Source organism: Denticeps clupeoides, chromosome 10 (genome assembly GCF_900700375.1).
Source record: "Denticeps clupeoides chromosome 10, fDenClu1.1, whole genome shotgun sequence".
Classification (NCBI taxonomy): Eukaryota; Metazoa; Chordata; class Actinopteri; order Clupeiformes; family Denticipitidae; genus Denticeps; species Denticeps clupeoides.
In genome coordinates, this window is record NC_041716.1 from 2,701,838 (window position 1) to 2,718,307 (window position 16,470).

Sequence of the window (16,470 nt, forward strand, 5' to 3'; positions counted from 1 at the left end):
TAAAAGGGGGCGGGGTCTCCTCACCGAATCTCGACAAGCCCTTTCCGGCTTGATTAACAACACTTAACATCGCCGATATCTGAACTCATGGAGACCCCGCGCGAACTTTTATTGTAATTCATTGAATTCAGTCATTTGCTAAATTTGGACATTTTAAAGAGCATTAATATTCACTGTACAGCCGTGAAGCCATTGATACTAGTGACCCACCACAATTCAGGGATAATTATACTAAAAACTCTTTTATAACCAGTGATAGCAGTAATTCAGGCTTTATAATGAATTATGAATGCACTCTTTACACATTATACATGTAGGCTGTAAGTAGAGTTTTAAAAAAATTAACAGCCCCATTTAAATCTGTGATCATCTAATGTAGTTCATATCTGAGAGGCATTAAAATATTGCATTACATAATGCTCACGCGTTTGTAATATAATATTCCAGAAAGATTTAAAGTGGTACTTTCCCGGTGTTCTGTATCTTGGCATTTTTGACTGACAGCTCTGTTTAATTGCATTTCATTAACATTTAAAGTCCAGAGGAGCTTGTACCCGTCCACCAACATCTTAATAACGCGTCCCGCCCACCGGCATAAGCACCAGCCTCTACATGAATGCGCTTCCCATCAACAGTTCCATCTTGTGAAAAATGCAATTCGATATTTCATTACATGCGCGTCCATCATTGTGTCTGCATGTTTCAACCCCCCCCGTCAGTCAGAAAGCCGCATGAAACGTCACTATAATGTCCCACCCGTTCGTGGAATTATGCCTGACTGTACCGGATCCAGCATTTTTTTTGAAGTGCATATTCATGGAGAAAAAAGGAGCATGATCAATTGCATTTGTATTAAAACACCTCCCATGAATATTAGTGCGAATTACCGCGCGCTGCTGATGAAGTTTTACCCCTAAAGCCGCCCCCTCTGGGACGTTGTATGTGTCTCCCCTTCCCTCGTAATGTTGCATTAGTGAAAATGTCAGTGTGCTCTTGGCATCTTGTGGTATGTTTATCTCCATTGTTGGCCAGGTCCTCGTCTCGATCGCTGCCATTGCTTTCTTTAACCTGAGAATCTTATTAGCCTGATGCTGTGACGACGCTCAAGAAGTGGAACCTTTTGGCCCGACACTAATGATTACTGGCATTAATGGCAATAGCACAAAATAGCTGATCGTCAATGTTCTTATCGGATAGAAGCGAGGGGTTCAAAATGGTGTCTCGTCTCAGGGAGATATTTTCGGCTCTCACCTGGAATCGTTTTATTTTGGGCCCGACTCGACTGTCAGGGGTGGCGGGGTGGTTTGTCCTATTTTTGTGTCCCCTCCTCTTCAGGAGCAACCCAGGAGCCAGGAGCCCACCACGCTGTTACTCCGCATAGATATTCAGAGGTTCATATTCCGTATTTATCTCCTCTGTGCTGTTCTTAGTGTTCGTAGTCGCCGGGCCCTATTTTCTCCTGACCCGTCCACAGCGAGTAGTGATTTTACAGATGAAATTGCTTGTGTGTGTGTGTGTGGTCGCTCTTGTGGTCACATGAAATGTCCCTGCTCTGAGCGTACAGCGGGCGAGATGGGAGATAAGGGCGTCAGGCGGCTTACTAAGCCATGCAAATCCCGAAGTGCTCCGGGAAGACGTTATCGGCCATCACACGCACAGGTACCCGTGGGAGAGACGACCGGGAATAAATGCACTTCTCGAGTATCCCCGATCTGTGGTAGAAACGCAGTCGGAACGTTCACGGGAAGTGAACCTGGTTGGCACGAGAGGGGAGAAGCAGTGGACGCGTATGGTCAAGCTTATCCCAGACCTAATGAAATTATACTGTAGAGGAACTGTTATGAAAATGACTTTGAGAAACAATAAAGTATATATGACTATATGACAATATTTGTTCGGTGCTTGGACCCTTTTTCAAAGTAAAACTGTCTTGGAGCAGATGTGAAGATAGTCAGCGTAACGAGAGTGGTGATTCGCGTGTTCTTTGTTCAGTTCCTCCACCACGTAAGCGTTAAGTCACTTTTCGGTCCTGTCTAATGGCGATTGTCATCGGCCAACATTCACATTACCGCAGGACCGTTTTACATTTTATAACGTGAACGGATTCTTTTTTTTTTTTGTCTTTTTACATCAGTTCGTCTGATCAGGCATGCATACCCATCGTATGAAGGTCGTACGAGGCGTGGTTTTGCGGCCGTGTAAATTGTATTCGCGCAGAGCAGGGTTTGCGGCTTGTAGCGGTCGCGTGTTACAACTGCACCCCCTGCAGGAGTTCATGAGAAACTAGTCATTAAATGAGTCATGTTCAGATATTCATTTCTGAAGGTGGAGCGTGCCACGATGAAATCCCCAATAACACGGCCACGCTTCGTAATAACCGGCAAAGTGGCTTACGCATGCATGCGACGGACAACTGACATTTCAGTACAGTCAAGGGGGAGGAGGAGGAGAGGAGGCTGAAGGCACAACCAAGCGTCCAAATCACCTGCATCTGCAAAATGCCGACAAGCTGAGAGCCACCGTGGAACGTCACGCGGATCCGGAGATTCTTTAAGGAGGACACAAAGACGTCGGCTCAAGTGTTACGAGGTTTTAATTCGTGTCGCCACTGATACCTTTCAGCAGCATCTCAGGAAGGTCTTGAGGTATATCTATACTCGTACACGCAGGTAACCCCCGCGCTGTCTCTCTCTCACACACACACATACACACACACACACACACGCACACACACAACCCTGCCGAGAAATACATAAACAACACAGTCTGTGGCAACAGATGGCAGTAACGTCTCCTCCAAGTGGATTTATAAGGCAGAGCACCTCAGTGATGAAGTTTTGGCTGTTGAGAGAGGAAATTTGGAGCATTAGCATCAAAATCTGTTCATTTCAAAGGCGAACAAACAGTACAGCACACAGATTTTACAGCACAGCTCCCTATAAAATATTTTATATATATATATATATATATATATATATATATATATATATATATATATATATATATATATATATATATATATATATATAATTTTTTTTTTTTCTGTTTAAACCCTACAGTCGATCCTGGCAGCAGATATGGAGGAAAAAAAATCCAACATCAGGCCTGACAGTGGTCAACATGCCACATGCAGTTTTTAACAGAAGATGTGGCACCTTGGCCAGCAGCTCAAAGTTGAATTGCTAGGAGAATTAAATACTGAAGCCCATTTCATGTCTTTTTATCCAGCGGTCAACCTTTTGAAATAAACGGAATAATTGGACCGATCAAATAAACACTTCATTATACTGCAAGCCCTTCACTGGCAACGTTCCTGATCTGCATTCAGGGTCATATCTTGGTAATCTTCATATTTTTCAGCATTTATCAGCAATATAAGGAATGACCACCAGATGGCGATCGGATGAGCATGTAAACGCGCTGCTGGATTTACATCCAGGAGACGGCGGACGGAGCCGGTACGGTTCGGAGCCAGGGGTGGGGATTTCACCTTCTGAGTTTTGGGTTTCTTCTCCAGCCCAAGCGAGCCGCCGCCGATCTTGCTGGCCTTCTTCCAGGAGAAGAAGTTGGGGCGCGTCGGGGACGACAGGGCGTGGGATTTTTGGGGACGTGCGGGCGTGGAGGAGGGCGAGGCACCACTGGTCTTGCGTCTCTTGCTCAAGCCCTTGTGGTCGTAACTGAGGGCTCTCTTGAGCAGTCCGGAACCCTCCGCGGCCGCCGCCGCGGGGCTGGAGGTGTCAGTGGGAGGGGCAGCGGCGCGGGACGCTGAAGGGACAGAGGCGCGCTTCACTGGGGACGGCGGCTGGCTCTCCACTACGTGCAGAAGAGGGCGTGGCTTCTTTCCAGGTGAGAGGGTACCATTGATTGGTCCATGAGCGAAGGAAGCGGCCATTCTATCCGAGAGGGTGTGGCTTCTGCTCCATATTGACTGGTCGTCCGAAGTCTCCTCCCCCTGCCCCTCTGTCCTCACACTCTGCTCCTGCTCCTGCAGCCGCAGCTGCTGCTTGCTGGGCCTCCCCGCAGGGTTCCGCGGTCGGCCAGGTCCGGAACCCGGAGCGGTTCTGCTGCCTTTAGTCGCTGGTTGTCCTGAGGAACTGTTCTCCCTCCCCGTGTGCTGCGGAATGAAGCAGACGCTAGTCCTGAGGGAGGAGGAGGAAGAGGAGGAGGAGGAGGAGGAGACGCTGCTGTGAGCAGATGCACGACCAGAAGCGCTGCCAGAGGAATTATGGGATCTCAGGCCAGATGACGCCGCCACGGGGGCCTGATTTGAACGCACTTCTGCCAGTTGGGGAATCTTCCTGCGGGGATTCAAACAGTTTCATGCTTGTGTCTATTTACCATTGGGGAAAATAGCATCAAAATACTTCAAATATGAAATTATTATCATAATCATTTCAGGCATGGTGATAAACACTGGTCAACTGTTCTCATGCATTATTTGATCAATGTAGTATTATCATTATGCCGACATGATTAAAATGGTAATTCAGTCATCACTAGCAGGAAAATTGCCAGTCATATTTTACTGTTTTCTATGCAGAAGTTCATATTTTAATGTTTTCTGTGCATGGATTTTTGAGCTGTTCTGCTGTTATGTACAATTTTGGTACTTATTTTATTGCCTCTTTTATCTAGTTCTTGAGTAATTGAGTGTTTTTTGCCATTGGAATATTGCACATATTGTACAATGTCTCATTGCTACAATGAAAATAAAGATAAAAAAAAAAAAAAAAAAGAATTATTATTACCAAATGTTGTGCATAACAATGTGAAAAAAATAAATGTTGAATGGTTGCCCAGCACTAATTCTGATATCATAAACTTTCCATGTGGTGGAAAGCCTACTAGGCATTAAATGACTTTTATAATACAGGTCTAAATGAATAAAAATAAATACCCTTATCAGACCACTCACTTCCACAGATGCGCACTGAGATGCTGTTCCACCATGGCACTCAGGGCGAAGCGCAAGCGATGCAGCCTCCTGTCGAACGTGAAAACGCCGCAGCCCAGCACGCCGCTGCTGAAGGTGCACAGCTGCAGACAGGATTGGGAAGGACAGAAAAGACATCTTTCTACATTTTAAGTGTTTTGTGGGAACATGGGAAGGTTCTTTGAGAGATTTATTAAAAAACCTCCTACCCCAAGTGGTTGCGGATGCCACGGTCTAGATGGGAGGTCCATGAGCTCCTCATGCCCCTCCCCTTCACTGTCGTCACTGGAGAGGTGACTATGACCGGTGGCCTGCTGGGACGACGCTTCTACCTTCTCAGAGTGTTCCATCTCGTTCATCTCCACGCCACTTTCAGAGGGAGTCCCGGACCTGCCAAGCAAAGACACTGTCAACTTCTTGCACGACCAATCTCACAACAGACCTGCTTATTCATGGCCCTTTCATTTTCTGAGAACTTCTACATTGAAGAACAGGTTATACAAAAAGTTGAATGTGTTAAATTTGAGGTTTCTGGATTTTTGTGTATGCTAATATTGTGTTGAGCAGCCATGAATGTAACTCTGAACATTTGACTCATGTACTTGTTTTGTTCAAATAGAAAAAAAAGGTAGGTGTAGGACTAGGTGTGCCCAACCTTGCCCGGAAGCGTGACTTCAGGTTTCTTACCTGAGAGGTAAACAATTATTAGGCTGGCGTTTGGTGGGCGGGTTCCCTGTTTGCACCCCTGCTGTCTCAGAGCAGGGTGACGGGCCTTGAAGACTGTCTTTAGGGAATGGCACTCGCTCTCGAGCCTTTGCACCCATTTTCAGCTCTGCAATCAGCTGGTCAAAGTTCTTGCTCCGGCCAGCAACCTGCCGCCGCTGGTGAATGGAATGAATCTGGAAGAATAAAGCAATTTTAATATACAATTTAATAATTATGTATATATATATATATATATATACACACACACACACACACACACACACAAACACAGATAGAAATAAAAAGGTGTTTCTCAACAAAGCCCAACACTTGCAAAATATATGAAAATAACGGTGGTCTTGCCTAGTGTGTAACACACTCTCCCGTGAACCAAAAGACCACAAAGTCCCAGGTTCAAACCCCACTTACTACCATTGCATCCCTGAGTAAGGTGCTCTGGATGAAGGCATCTAATTAACTCTGTAAGTGTAAATGTATTATATAAGAAAGCACCTCTAGATGGCACATTTCCCATTTTTGGATAAAGCCTAGTTCAAGACTTAAAAAGAACAAAGTTCTACATTCAGAAAGGCTTTCTGTCTACGATTAGTCTTAATTATAAAACTCATTTTAATTCCAAAATGTCAAAAGTATCTCTTTGCTGATGGTCTGAAGTATACTTGACTTTCTTTTAATATGAAAGTTGATGATGTGATTTGACCCTAAATCACAGTTGAAGGGCGGATATGAAGATATTTCTTACATTACATGTCAACAATCTGGTGCACTGCTTCTTCCTCTCTGGGTCCAGCACCCCACAGTGCTTGTCCAGGTCACATTCCTTCGCTAGGAATGGAAACGGCACAAAATTCCCATTAATGCTGCAACATGTTCTGAGTGCATATGGCTCAAGATCCACAAAGCAGGCTACCTACGTGGAACTTTTTTGTAGGTTCTGCTGTATGTTCTCGGCCCGCGTAAAGGGCTAAGAACGTCAACAGGAGGACCCTGAATACCCTTCTGAAGAGACTTCTCACACTGTGATGGGAGAGTGGGTTGCACAGTCCCATGTGGCCATGGGGGGTCTCTGGGACTGGGGGCTGAAGAGCATGGTGGGGATGGAGGGGGTGCTTGGGACAAGTTGTCCACTGGTGAGAAACTGAATTGAAAGAGGAGAATAAATTCATGTTGGCCTCATGTCTGCATGGCGTGTTATATAATCTTCATATGGAGTCTAACCTGAACGTCTCTTTCTGGGCTTTGGCCAGTCTGTGCATGGCAGCCTGTTTACCGTCCCGGTGCTGGACGGGGGATCGACCGACACAGGGCTGCTGAGGAGGGCCGGAGTGGGCGGACGGGCTATGGAGTTTAGCAAACAGGCCATGGCGCCGTTCACAGTGCTTCTCGAACGCCTGGGGCTTCACGACCTGCCCACAATGGCTGCACACCACCAAAAAAAAATCATCGTAGGCTGGTCGGTGGCCATAAATCGCCATGTCTGCATGGGGTGAGAGAAGTTTGTGTTTTACAGGTTATAAACAGTAACAGTTCTTAACAGGTTAAAATCACAATTATAAGAAGCTGACAAACAAAACTACAATTTCCACTTGAACGTTTGTTCCTGTTTTTTTTCTGAGCACCTAGACTTTTAACCACTGACCTATAACCGCCACATAAGAAGTACCAACCCTCTTTCCTGAGAGTCATAGTTTCCATCCTTTTCTTCAAAATTTTGCTGCATTCTTCTGTGCTGGACCCTTAAAAAATATGTAAAAAAAGATATGTAATATGCATATTACAAATATGCGCGCGCACACACACACTTGGCATTTACCACGTTTATTTTATGGAATTTGCAAAACAACGACCCAAAGAATAATACAAGCGTCCAATATGATGCAATCACCGATAATCATCAGCCATGTAAATATCTGAACGAATGCATGATGAATAAAACTCTGAGGATATTCATCATACAAGTGCAAGCCATTGGGCCAGCCAAACAGAAAACATCCATAAATGTGTGCAGATGTTGGGGGGGTTGGGGGTATTAAGATTGAGGATCAAGAGAATAACTGGTGGGATACAGCACAAGACCCCTCACCTTACTTCCGGTTGTGTGCAGGCCTCAGCAGTGTGTCCCTGCTACCACCCTCCACACGTCCGCTTCTACAGCCGTGTTGCCAAGTCCGCTTATTACACGCGAGGGTCAACGTTCGCTTTCACATTAACTGACATAAATGTCACATAAGGTTATTATCAGTAACGGTTTTGGGGCTTCGTCTGGGTACCAAATCGCTCACCACGGAGGTCGACCGGTTTCAAGTACGTAGGTTTAAGAGACCTATTCGCTTGTTTCACACGCGAGGTCTGGCAACATAGTTCACACGCGTGTGTCGGGTACCCAGGAAGCGAAACTATACAGCCTGGGGGTGCCAATCGGCAGGGATTAAAACGGTTTATTGACACTAAACGGCGTAGTCTTGCTGGCGTTGTGGGATTAATATTACTCTTCGAGAGGTCTGACCCTAGCATAGAGCCAGGATCCCGGTGAATTTGCTGAAGACTGCGTACTTCAAACGAGTGACAGTGTTGCCAGGTGTTTGGGTTGCAAAATTCACACGAGCATTTCTTTAGCCACTAACAAAAATAGTCTGAAATGTGATCATTCAGCTCTTCGCGTATTTCAAAGACGTTAAGCGTTATAAGGTTAATAGTTTTGCTTTTATGCGTTAATTCTTTTCCCACGATATTTATTAAGGTGTTCCCACTGTTGCCAGATTGGGCTCTAAATAGTTTCACTTGATGAACAGTATTATTAATATGATGACCAGATACTAGTCACTCTATACACATTTAGAACAAGTTTCCATACTAATGAGTTACCAAAATGAACATTTCATTTGAAAATTTCAATTGATTTCGAACCTTTCAATTTCAAACACCTGTACATAATTTAATGAGTTAGAAGAAAACTGAGAGAAGAATTAATACTAGATGTTCCTACTTTTTGAGAGCAGATGACAAAACATTTCAATGTAAGACATATATTTGTGGCACCGCAAGCACTGAAGCCCTTAAGCATTAATCATTTCACATATTATCCTTAATTTTATATAGTCAGCATCACAGGAGCATGAACTGCTTTGGATGTTGCATCCAGACAGCCCAGAGTCTCCAGTTCACACAAGCTACCTGTTTTTTTTTAAAAAATGACACACGTTTAAAAAATATAGTCTCTTTCATTTTAAATACATATGGAAAAAATCTAGACTGGCTCATATTATTTAGGGTCATTTTAAATTGTGTATATTATGTTTTTATTATTATTTTATTTGTTATTTCAGTCAGTCTTATTTTCCACATTAACTTTATCTAAATAATAATATAATAAATAATATTATTATATATATTATTTAATATAATTATATTATTATCTTAATTATACATGCAAACACACGGGAGGCTATACTTTGTCAGGGAATCGTGAATAATCCGAGTGCAATCGTCAGATTCTGGCAGGCCACACACCCAAGTGGCGCTAGGACCCCGCGGATCTTTTGTTTGGGTGTCGCTGTGTGGGTCCGGGTGTATTTCACAGGAGAGAAAAAACGGCCGCCGGTTCCGCCCCAAAACCTCCCCCGTGCGGCGGAGCGGCGGGTCGGCGGGTCACCTACCGTCCGCAGCGGGGGTGACGGTCCGGTCCGGCCAGCGGCTCCAGCTCTGCCCTAGCAACTCGTCCGGGACGGAAGCCCGCCGATCCGGAGCAGCCATTGCCGCCGCGGCGCGTGCACGTACCGCCATCGTCGACGTGCGGCGCGCCACCGCGCGTGCGCGGGATCGCCGCCGGGTACGCGCGGGCGCGCGCGGCCAACGGGGTCCGCGCCGGGTTTTTTATTTCTATTTCGGTACTGAGCAGCGTGTTGTTGGGTCGGAACACCGATTCTGGTTCCTGTCCGCGACGTTTTAATTTCACTGTCAAACACACAAAACCCTAAAGAACCCAGAACCCAGGGGCAGTGGTGGCCTAGACGCCCCGTAATCAGGAGGTTGCCGGTTCGAATCCCGATCCGCCACGGTGCCACTGAGCAAAGCGTCGTACCAACACACTGCTCCCCGGGCGCCTGTCATGGCTGCCCACTGCTCACCAAGGGTGATGGTGAAATACAGAGCACACAGTTCTCTGTATTTAACAATCACAATGACAATCACTTTCACTGAATTTTCAACGACAATCCAGACGTGCGTGGCAAGGACAACGTCCCTTTCAGATGAGACCTCAGGACCAGAAGCGGCAGGCTGACAGCTAGCCGTGTTGATCAAATATCAGACAAAAAATGACAATGAATAACAACTCAGTGTTTCCTGCATCCAATATACTGTTTATTTCAGTATTTAATCAAAGATTTTGCTTTTTTCACCAGCAAAAGGCACTTAAAACACCGTACAGACCGACTTACTATGAATTTGCAATGGACACAATTTAATAGTTTTGTTTGTTTAACAATATTAATGTTTTGAACATTGTACAGATAATACATTCACTTGTGTTGAAACATGGGACACACATCAGTTCCTCCACTCAGGCACCACAAGGCCACATCACCCTGGTTTCGAACGACGGGAGAGGGGTGCAGAAGCGGTGCGTTTTTTTTTACGAAGGCAGTTCTCCCCGCCGCTCGCTGGCCGGGGCATCGGCAGAACTGTGGAGGGGGGTTTCCTTGTAGACGAACCAGCAGTTCCCGCCCCACAGGATGAGATTCAGAAACCCGCAAGTCTGAAACGAGAGAGATGTGTACATGCGAGTCGCGTGGGTTTTTCCACAAACGCGGCCTTTCAGGCACGGTTTCCAACCGCCCCGAACTGGGGCAGTGGCGGCCTAGCGCTTCAGGAAGCAGCTAGGCCACCATGGCCTAGCCATTACAATAATTTAGCTATTAGAATAATCTTCTAATAGACGACCACCGATTAGAACGATTCAACCTTATTAAAGAGCATGAATTAATCAAATTAATCTCATCGTCAAATCAATGTACTTGCGCTTTGGATCCGATTCCAACAAGCACCCAATATTATAAATTCTATCCTCAAAATTGTTAACTCGTCGCTTAGCACCGGCCACGTACCAAGTTCGTTCAGGGTAGCAGTCATTAGACCCCTGATTAAAAAGCCGGATCTTGATCGCAGTCAGCTTTCAAATTATAGACCAATATCAAACCTTCCGTTCATATCAAAAATCTTAGAAAAAGTCGTAGGCCAGCAGCTGAGCGCATACCTAGACTGTAACAATATCCACGAAGTATATCAATCAGGATTTAGACCTCATCATAGCACTGAGACAGCGCTGGTTAAAGTGCTTAATGACCTGCTGTTGGCCTCTGATCAGGGACTCATCTCGCTGCTTGTCCTGCTTGATCTGAGTGCAGCGTTTGACACTATCGATCACGCTATTCTCCTTGCCAGGTTAGAGAATGTTATCGGGATTAAGGGAACAGCCTTTGAATGGTTCAGATCATATTTGACCAACCGATATCAGTTTGTTGACATCAATGGTGTTTCGTCTTCACATAGTAAAGTCGAGTTTGGTGTTCCACAAGGTTCTGTCCTAGGTCCATTACTTTTTTCTCTATACATGTTACCTTTAGGCGACGTCATCCGCAAACACGGTATTAGCTTTCATTGCTACGCTGATGACACACAGCTGTATCTGTCAGCAATGCCAGATCAGAGGCAGCAGCTGAACAATATAGAGAATTGTCTGAAGGACATTAGACAGTGGATGCTCACCAACTTTCTCCTGTTAAACCCTGACAAGACAGAAGCGCTTGTACTTGGGCCTCAAGCCTCAAGCAGCCAGGCATAAACTGGCTGACAATACAATAACCCTGGATAGCCTTTCTATCTCACCGAGTATTGAAGTGAAGGATCTAGGTGTCATCATTGATGCAGGTCTCTCATTCAATTCGCACATAGATAATGTCACTAGGATAGCATTCTTTCACCTTAGAAATATTGCGAAAATAAGAAATATCATTTCAATGCATGATGCAGAAAAGTTGGTCCATGCATTTATTACATCAAGGTTAGATTACTGCAATGCATTACTGTCTGGATGCTCTAGTAGGTGCATGAGTAAACTCCAGCTAGTACAGAATGCTGCAGCCAGAGTTCTAACCAGAACCAGGAAATTTGACCACATCACCCCAGTCTTACAATCACTGCACTGGTTACCCATCAAATTTAGGATTGACTACAAAATCCTACTTTTAACCTATAAAGCTCTAAATGGTCTTGCCCCGCAATACATGAGTGAACTTTTGGTTCTTTACGAACCACCACGCCCCCTTCGATCAATGGGTGCGGGGTCACTACTGGTACAAAAGGTGCAGAAGGTCACAGCTGGGAGCAGATCCTTCTCCTATAGAGCTCCGCAGTTGTGGAACAGCTCGCCTGTCAGTGTCCGGGACTCAGACACAGTCTCAGTGTTTAAATCCAATCTCAAAACCTATCTGTTTTCTCTGGCTTTTTGCTAAAGTCCTAGACCCTCATTTCACTTGATTTTGACGCAGTGTCAATTATAAAGTCCAGTTTATCACAGAGTCCCCATGTTAGACACAGACAAAGTTAAATTCACCCTAGTTAGGCTGTCCTAGTTAGGGTACCGGGCCACTGTAGCCCCAATATACCACTATTACCACATATTTCAGTATCGGTCGTACAGTGCAACCGTCTGCCGCTGCTTCTGTTTGTTTTCTCCGAGACACGGAATCAAGCACCCAGACTACTGGCAGACCCCAGTGAAGAGACCAGCAAATAAATCCTGGTTCCTGACAACTGCTTAACAAGGACATACCATGAAACAAACCAGAGGGTCACCACAGCCACCACCACCGTTACAACTACAGCAATAGGGATCTTCAAATGGACCAGTAACATCATTACGGACACGTAATCTAGACCATGACACTGAATACATCCTGGACTTCTCCAACCCTACAACTGTAGGACTTATTATTATATCATCTCCAACCCTGCACTGACACCATTTGCAGGCTCACTCTACCCAGGAAGGGGGTCCCTCTCTGTATCACTCCTTCCCAACGTTTCTTCCTTTCTTTTTTTCTCTCTCCTAGAGTTTTTTTTGTGTGGAGTTTTTCCTTGTGTGCAGAAGGGTCAAGTGTGGGGGGTGTAGGGCCTGTCAAAGCCCATTGAGACATACTGTATGTGATTTTGGGCTAAATAAGAAATAAATGTTGTTGTTGTAATCAGAAGGTTGCAGAGCCACCAAGATGCCACTGAGCTGCTCCCCTGGCGCCTGTCATGGCCGCCCACTGCTCGCTAGGCTCGCTTTATAGAGATCTATTATTATGGCCCGGCTAATAAAACAGAAAACTACACATCCCATAATGCAGTGCTTCAGTTGCCTTGCCGAACGCGATTTCCACTTCAGACCCCCTCCACACACACACAAATATACATGCATTGTGTCCATCATCTGGCTGATCATGGGAAAATGATCCATTATGCTGCTGGCGTGCAGTCAATTTGCAATATTGCACGAATAAAATAATCGTGCAGTCGAGGCACCTGAACCAGTCTCACTTAAACAGGAAGTGCATGCTCTGCGGTCGGGGTTTCTGTTCGGCAGATGCATACCACCGAAGCGTTGAGGCGCCCCAGGTGCGGGAGGGCGCCGGCCGTGCATTTGTAACGCGGGTCCCCGCAGACGGCGGTGAGCCTGACGAGCGTGGACGGACTCGTGGACCACCTGACGTCAGCCGCGCCTTTGGCCCACGCAGAGGAGGACACCAGCCAGAGGAAGGCGAAGGCTGCCGTCACCAGCAGGTCCTGTTATTAACACCAGAAAAGTGGTTAAAAGCGGGTTCTCAGTCTCAGTCGAATCCCAATTCAAATTTTATTTGTCACATACACAGTCGTACCCGGAATGACATGCAGTGAAATGCTTTGGCGACTGCTACAGACCACAGTACTGCAAATGCAATACCAATATTCAAACATAACCAAATATTACACTTTTATGTCTTTAACATAAAACATAAAATATGTGTAACAGGTAAAGAGTAAAGAGTTTGTGCAAAAATTCTGGGGGGGGGGATTGAGTCCAGAGCGATTGAAAGTGGGAGTGAAAGGAGAGGTTCCGAAGGTCTTTTCTTCCAACCGCTGTCAGACTCTACGACACAGTTGACCACACACACATAGACAAACAAACACACACTTCAAATACACCACGGTAATTACCAACTGTACAGGTAGATTTCAATTGTACATGTGAAGATATATACATATACATATTTATTTTTGGCTGCCATTAACTCTGTTTCTGTCCACTTTCTGCCGTGACAAATGCAATTTCCCACTTGTGGGACTAATAAAGGTTCATCTTATCTTATCTTAAGTGAAAGTGCTGGAGTGTATTGGAGTTCTATGATGAAGTGAAGTGATTGTCACTTGTGATACACAGCAGCACAGCACACGGTGCACACAGTGAAGTTTGTCCTCTGCATTTAACCCATCACCCTGAGTGGGCAGCCATGACAGGTGCCCGGGGAGCCTATGAAGTGATGTGATTGTTGAGAGTCTCCCGGTCAGGGTCTTTACGATACCAACTGTCACCTGCCGCTTTCTCTATAGGTCCTTAAATCTGGCACACGGAACGTGATTGGCCGATTGAACCCGAGCCACTCACCACAGTGGGGCCGCGGCTGCTCCGTCTGTACACGCGGTCGAAGGCCAGGTAGAGCACCGCGGTGGCGGCGCTGTACAGGAACGCCAGCACTCCGACGGCGACGAAGAACTCGGCCGAGGAGGAGGGGTCTCCGGTCAGGTGCTGCACGGTGCTCCCGTTGGTACCGCAGTTGGGGACGTCGTATGAACTGGCCGCCAGCCTGAGACGGGGGAGACCTCCTCAGTGTCACGGACACAAACGGCCGCGGGAGCGAGGCCGACGTGTTCGGCGCTTACTTGAAAGGGTAGCCGAACTGGGCAGTGACGCTAACCTCCTTCTGGCAAGAGACGATGAAGCTTGTGGACCCGGTGTAGCCTCCAGTCGTGGCAAATGCGAATATGGAGAAGACCTGCGGGGACAGGGGAGGGGACGCTGCAACTAAAGTTTAAAGTGAATTTAAAGTGAAGTGATTGTCACATGTGATACACAGCAGCACAGCACACAGTGCACACAGTGAAATTTGTCCTCTGCATTTAACCCATCACCCTGAGTGAGCAGTGGGCAGCCATGACAGGCGCCCGGAGAGCAGTGTGTGGGGACGGTGCTTTGCTCAGTGACACCTCAGTGGCACCTTGGTGGATTGGGATTCGAACCGGCAACCTTCTGATTACGGGGCCGCTTCCTTAACCACTAGGCCACCAGTGCCCACAACTGTCATCATAGCACAGCACGCGGTGACACCCCGAAGCGTGTCCTCTCTATTTGACCGTCACCCTTGGTGAGCAGTGTGCGGGGACGGCGCTTTTGGCTCGGTGCCACCTTGACGGTTCGGGAATTGAACCCGCAGCCCTCCGATTATGGGCCCTTGCCCGCTAGGCCACCTCTGCCCCTTCTTAACCACGCTGCGTTGGTGTGTGTCAGTCACCTGTGGGACAGTGGTGGCCTGGTGGGAGCCGTAGTACTCGGAAGGTTGCCGGTTCGAATCCCGAGGCGCCGTCCCCACACACTGCTTTCCTGGTGATGGGTGACGGTGTCGCCGTGTCACCTTGTGCTGTGGCGTGCCACGCGTGACGAATAATCGCTGTCACGAATACAACTGCAGAAACAAGACACTCCCTTCGTCCAAAGCCGCTAGTTGAATTTAAAAACGGAACGTTCTGAACATCCGGGCTACTGCGCAGCACTCACCCACTCTAGAACGCGGATGAACCCCAGAGGTTCCTTCAGGGCTTCCAAGTTGAAGTTGAACCCGGTCATGGCTTCTTTTTTTTTTATCGCAATTATTCCCCCAAAAGCCCGAACCGCTCAGTCCAGTCCCGTTCGGTACCGGAGTCCGGCTCCCTCGCTGCTATGCAAGTTCCAGACAGGAAATGCAGATTTTTCTTTCTTTCTCTCTCTCTCTCTCTCTTTCTTTCTCTCTCTCTCTCTTTCTTTCTCTGCTCGGAGTAGGAAGGCCTGAACTTGCGAGACGACGCAAAAGCACAAAAAAATAAATTCAACAATATTCCAGTAACTGTGCTGTAACTGCCTTTCTTCTGTTTCGTGTTTTAAAACGACACGACGCGGAGGAGAACGTGTGTGCGGAGTTGCGCCCCCAGTCCGGTCCCGCCGGGGGGCGCTATCGGTTAAAAAAATCATTCAATCTGTATTTTACAGATTTATTGTGTACAAGTGTACCTTATGTTAGGGCCAATACCAAGAGACAACCTTTCTCAATGTGGCATTAATTTCAACGTTGTGGGTATAAAAAGCTGGTATTGTCAGTAAGTCATTCCAAGTTCATCATCCAAAGAGCCACGAACACACAACGTCACTCACCGGACGAGCAGTGTCACGAACAGTCTGGGCAGCCATCAAAACAGATTTGGTTATTGTACATGGCTCAGTCTCTGCACGTTCTTACCTCAGAGACATCATAGAACCTTCATCTTCATCCCCCAATTCCGCCAGCACACCCCCAACTTTCTGTTCATAACTTTCTGATAATGCTCCATCACATCGTGGCAGAATTGTCACAGCTCGCCTTGAGGAAGTCGGAGTGCCTAGTATGGTATGACCATCAATGCCCCCTGACTTGAACCCCATAGACCACGTATGGGACCAGCTGAAGCAGGGACTGAATGTACCCCACCCCCTCGTGACCTGG

At 46.6% G+C, this 16,470-nt stretch overlaps 2 protein-coding genes across 4 annotated transcripts; both read right to left on the reverse strand.

Annotated features, from left to right (window-relative positions):
• Positions 1-2,575: 2,575 nt before the first annotated feature.
• Positions 2,576-9,451, reverse strand: LOC114797612 (ataxin-7-like protein 2). Of its 3 annotated transcripts, XM_028992500.1 has the most exons (10): positions 9,316-9,451; positions 7,327-7,395; positions 6,878-7,136; positions 6,574-6,797; positions 6,402-6,484; positions 5,621-5,832; positions 5,143-5,323; positions 4,916-5,037; positions 3,491-4,298; positions 2,576-2,841 (listed from the first exon to the last, which is right to left on the reverse strand). In XM_028992500.1, the coding sequence occupies exons 1-10, from the start codon at positions 9,440-9,442 to the stop codon at positions 2,824-2,826; spliced, it is 2,103 nt and encodes a 700-aa protein (XP_028848333.1). In that variant the 5' UTR covers positions 9,443-9,451; the 3' UTR covers positions 2,576-2,823. The 3 variants fall into 3 exon arrangements, with proteins under 3 accessions (XP_028848333.1, XP_028848332.1, XP_028848334.1); XM_028992499.1 differs by lacking the exon at positions 2,576-2,841 and having other exon boundaries at positions 3,042-4,298; XM_028992501.1 differs by lacking the exons at positions 2,576-2,841; positions 9,316-9,451 and having other exon boundaries at positions 3,042-4,298; positions 7,299-7,396.
• A 548-nt stretch (positions 9,452-9,999) lies between these two features.
• On the reverse strand, positions 10,000-15,724 carry sypl2b (synaptophysin-like 2b). The gene is made up of 5 exons (XM_028993966.1): positions 15,513-15,724; positions 14,621-14,733; positions 14,346-14,544; positions 13,295-13,486; positions 10,000-10,415 (listed from the first exon to the last, which is right to left on the reverse strand). The coding sequence occupies exons 1-5, from the start codon at positions 15,579-15,581 to the stop codon at positions 10,293-10,295; spliced, it is 696 nt and encodes a 231-aa protein (XP_028849799.1). The 5' UTR covers positions 15,582-15,724; the 3' UTR covers positions 10,000-10,292.
• Between the last annotated feature and the right edge of the window lie 746 nt (positions 15,725-16,470).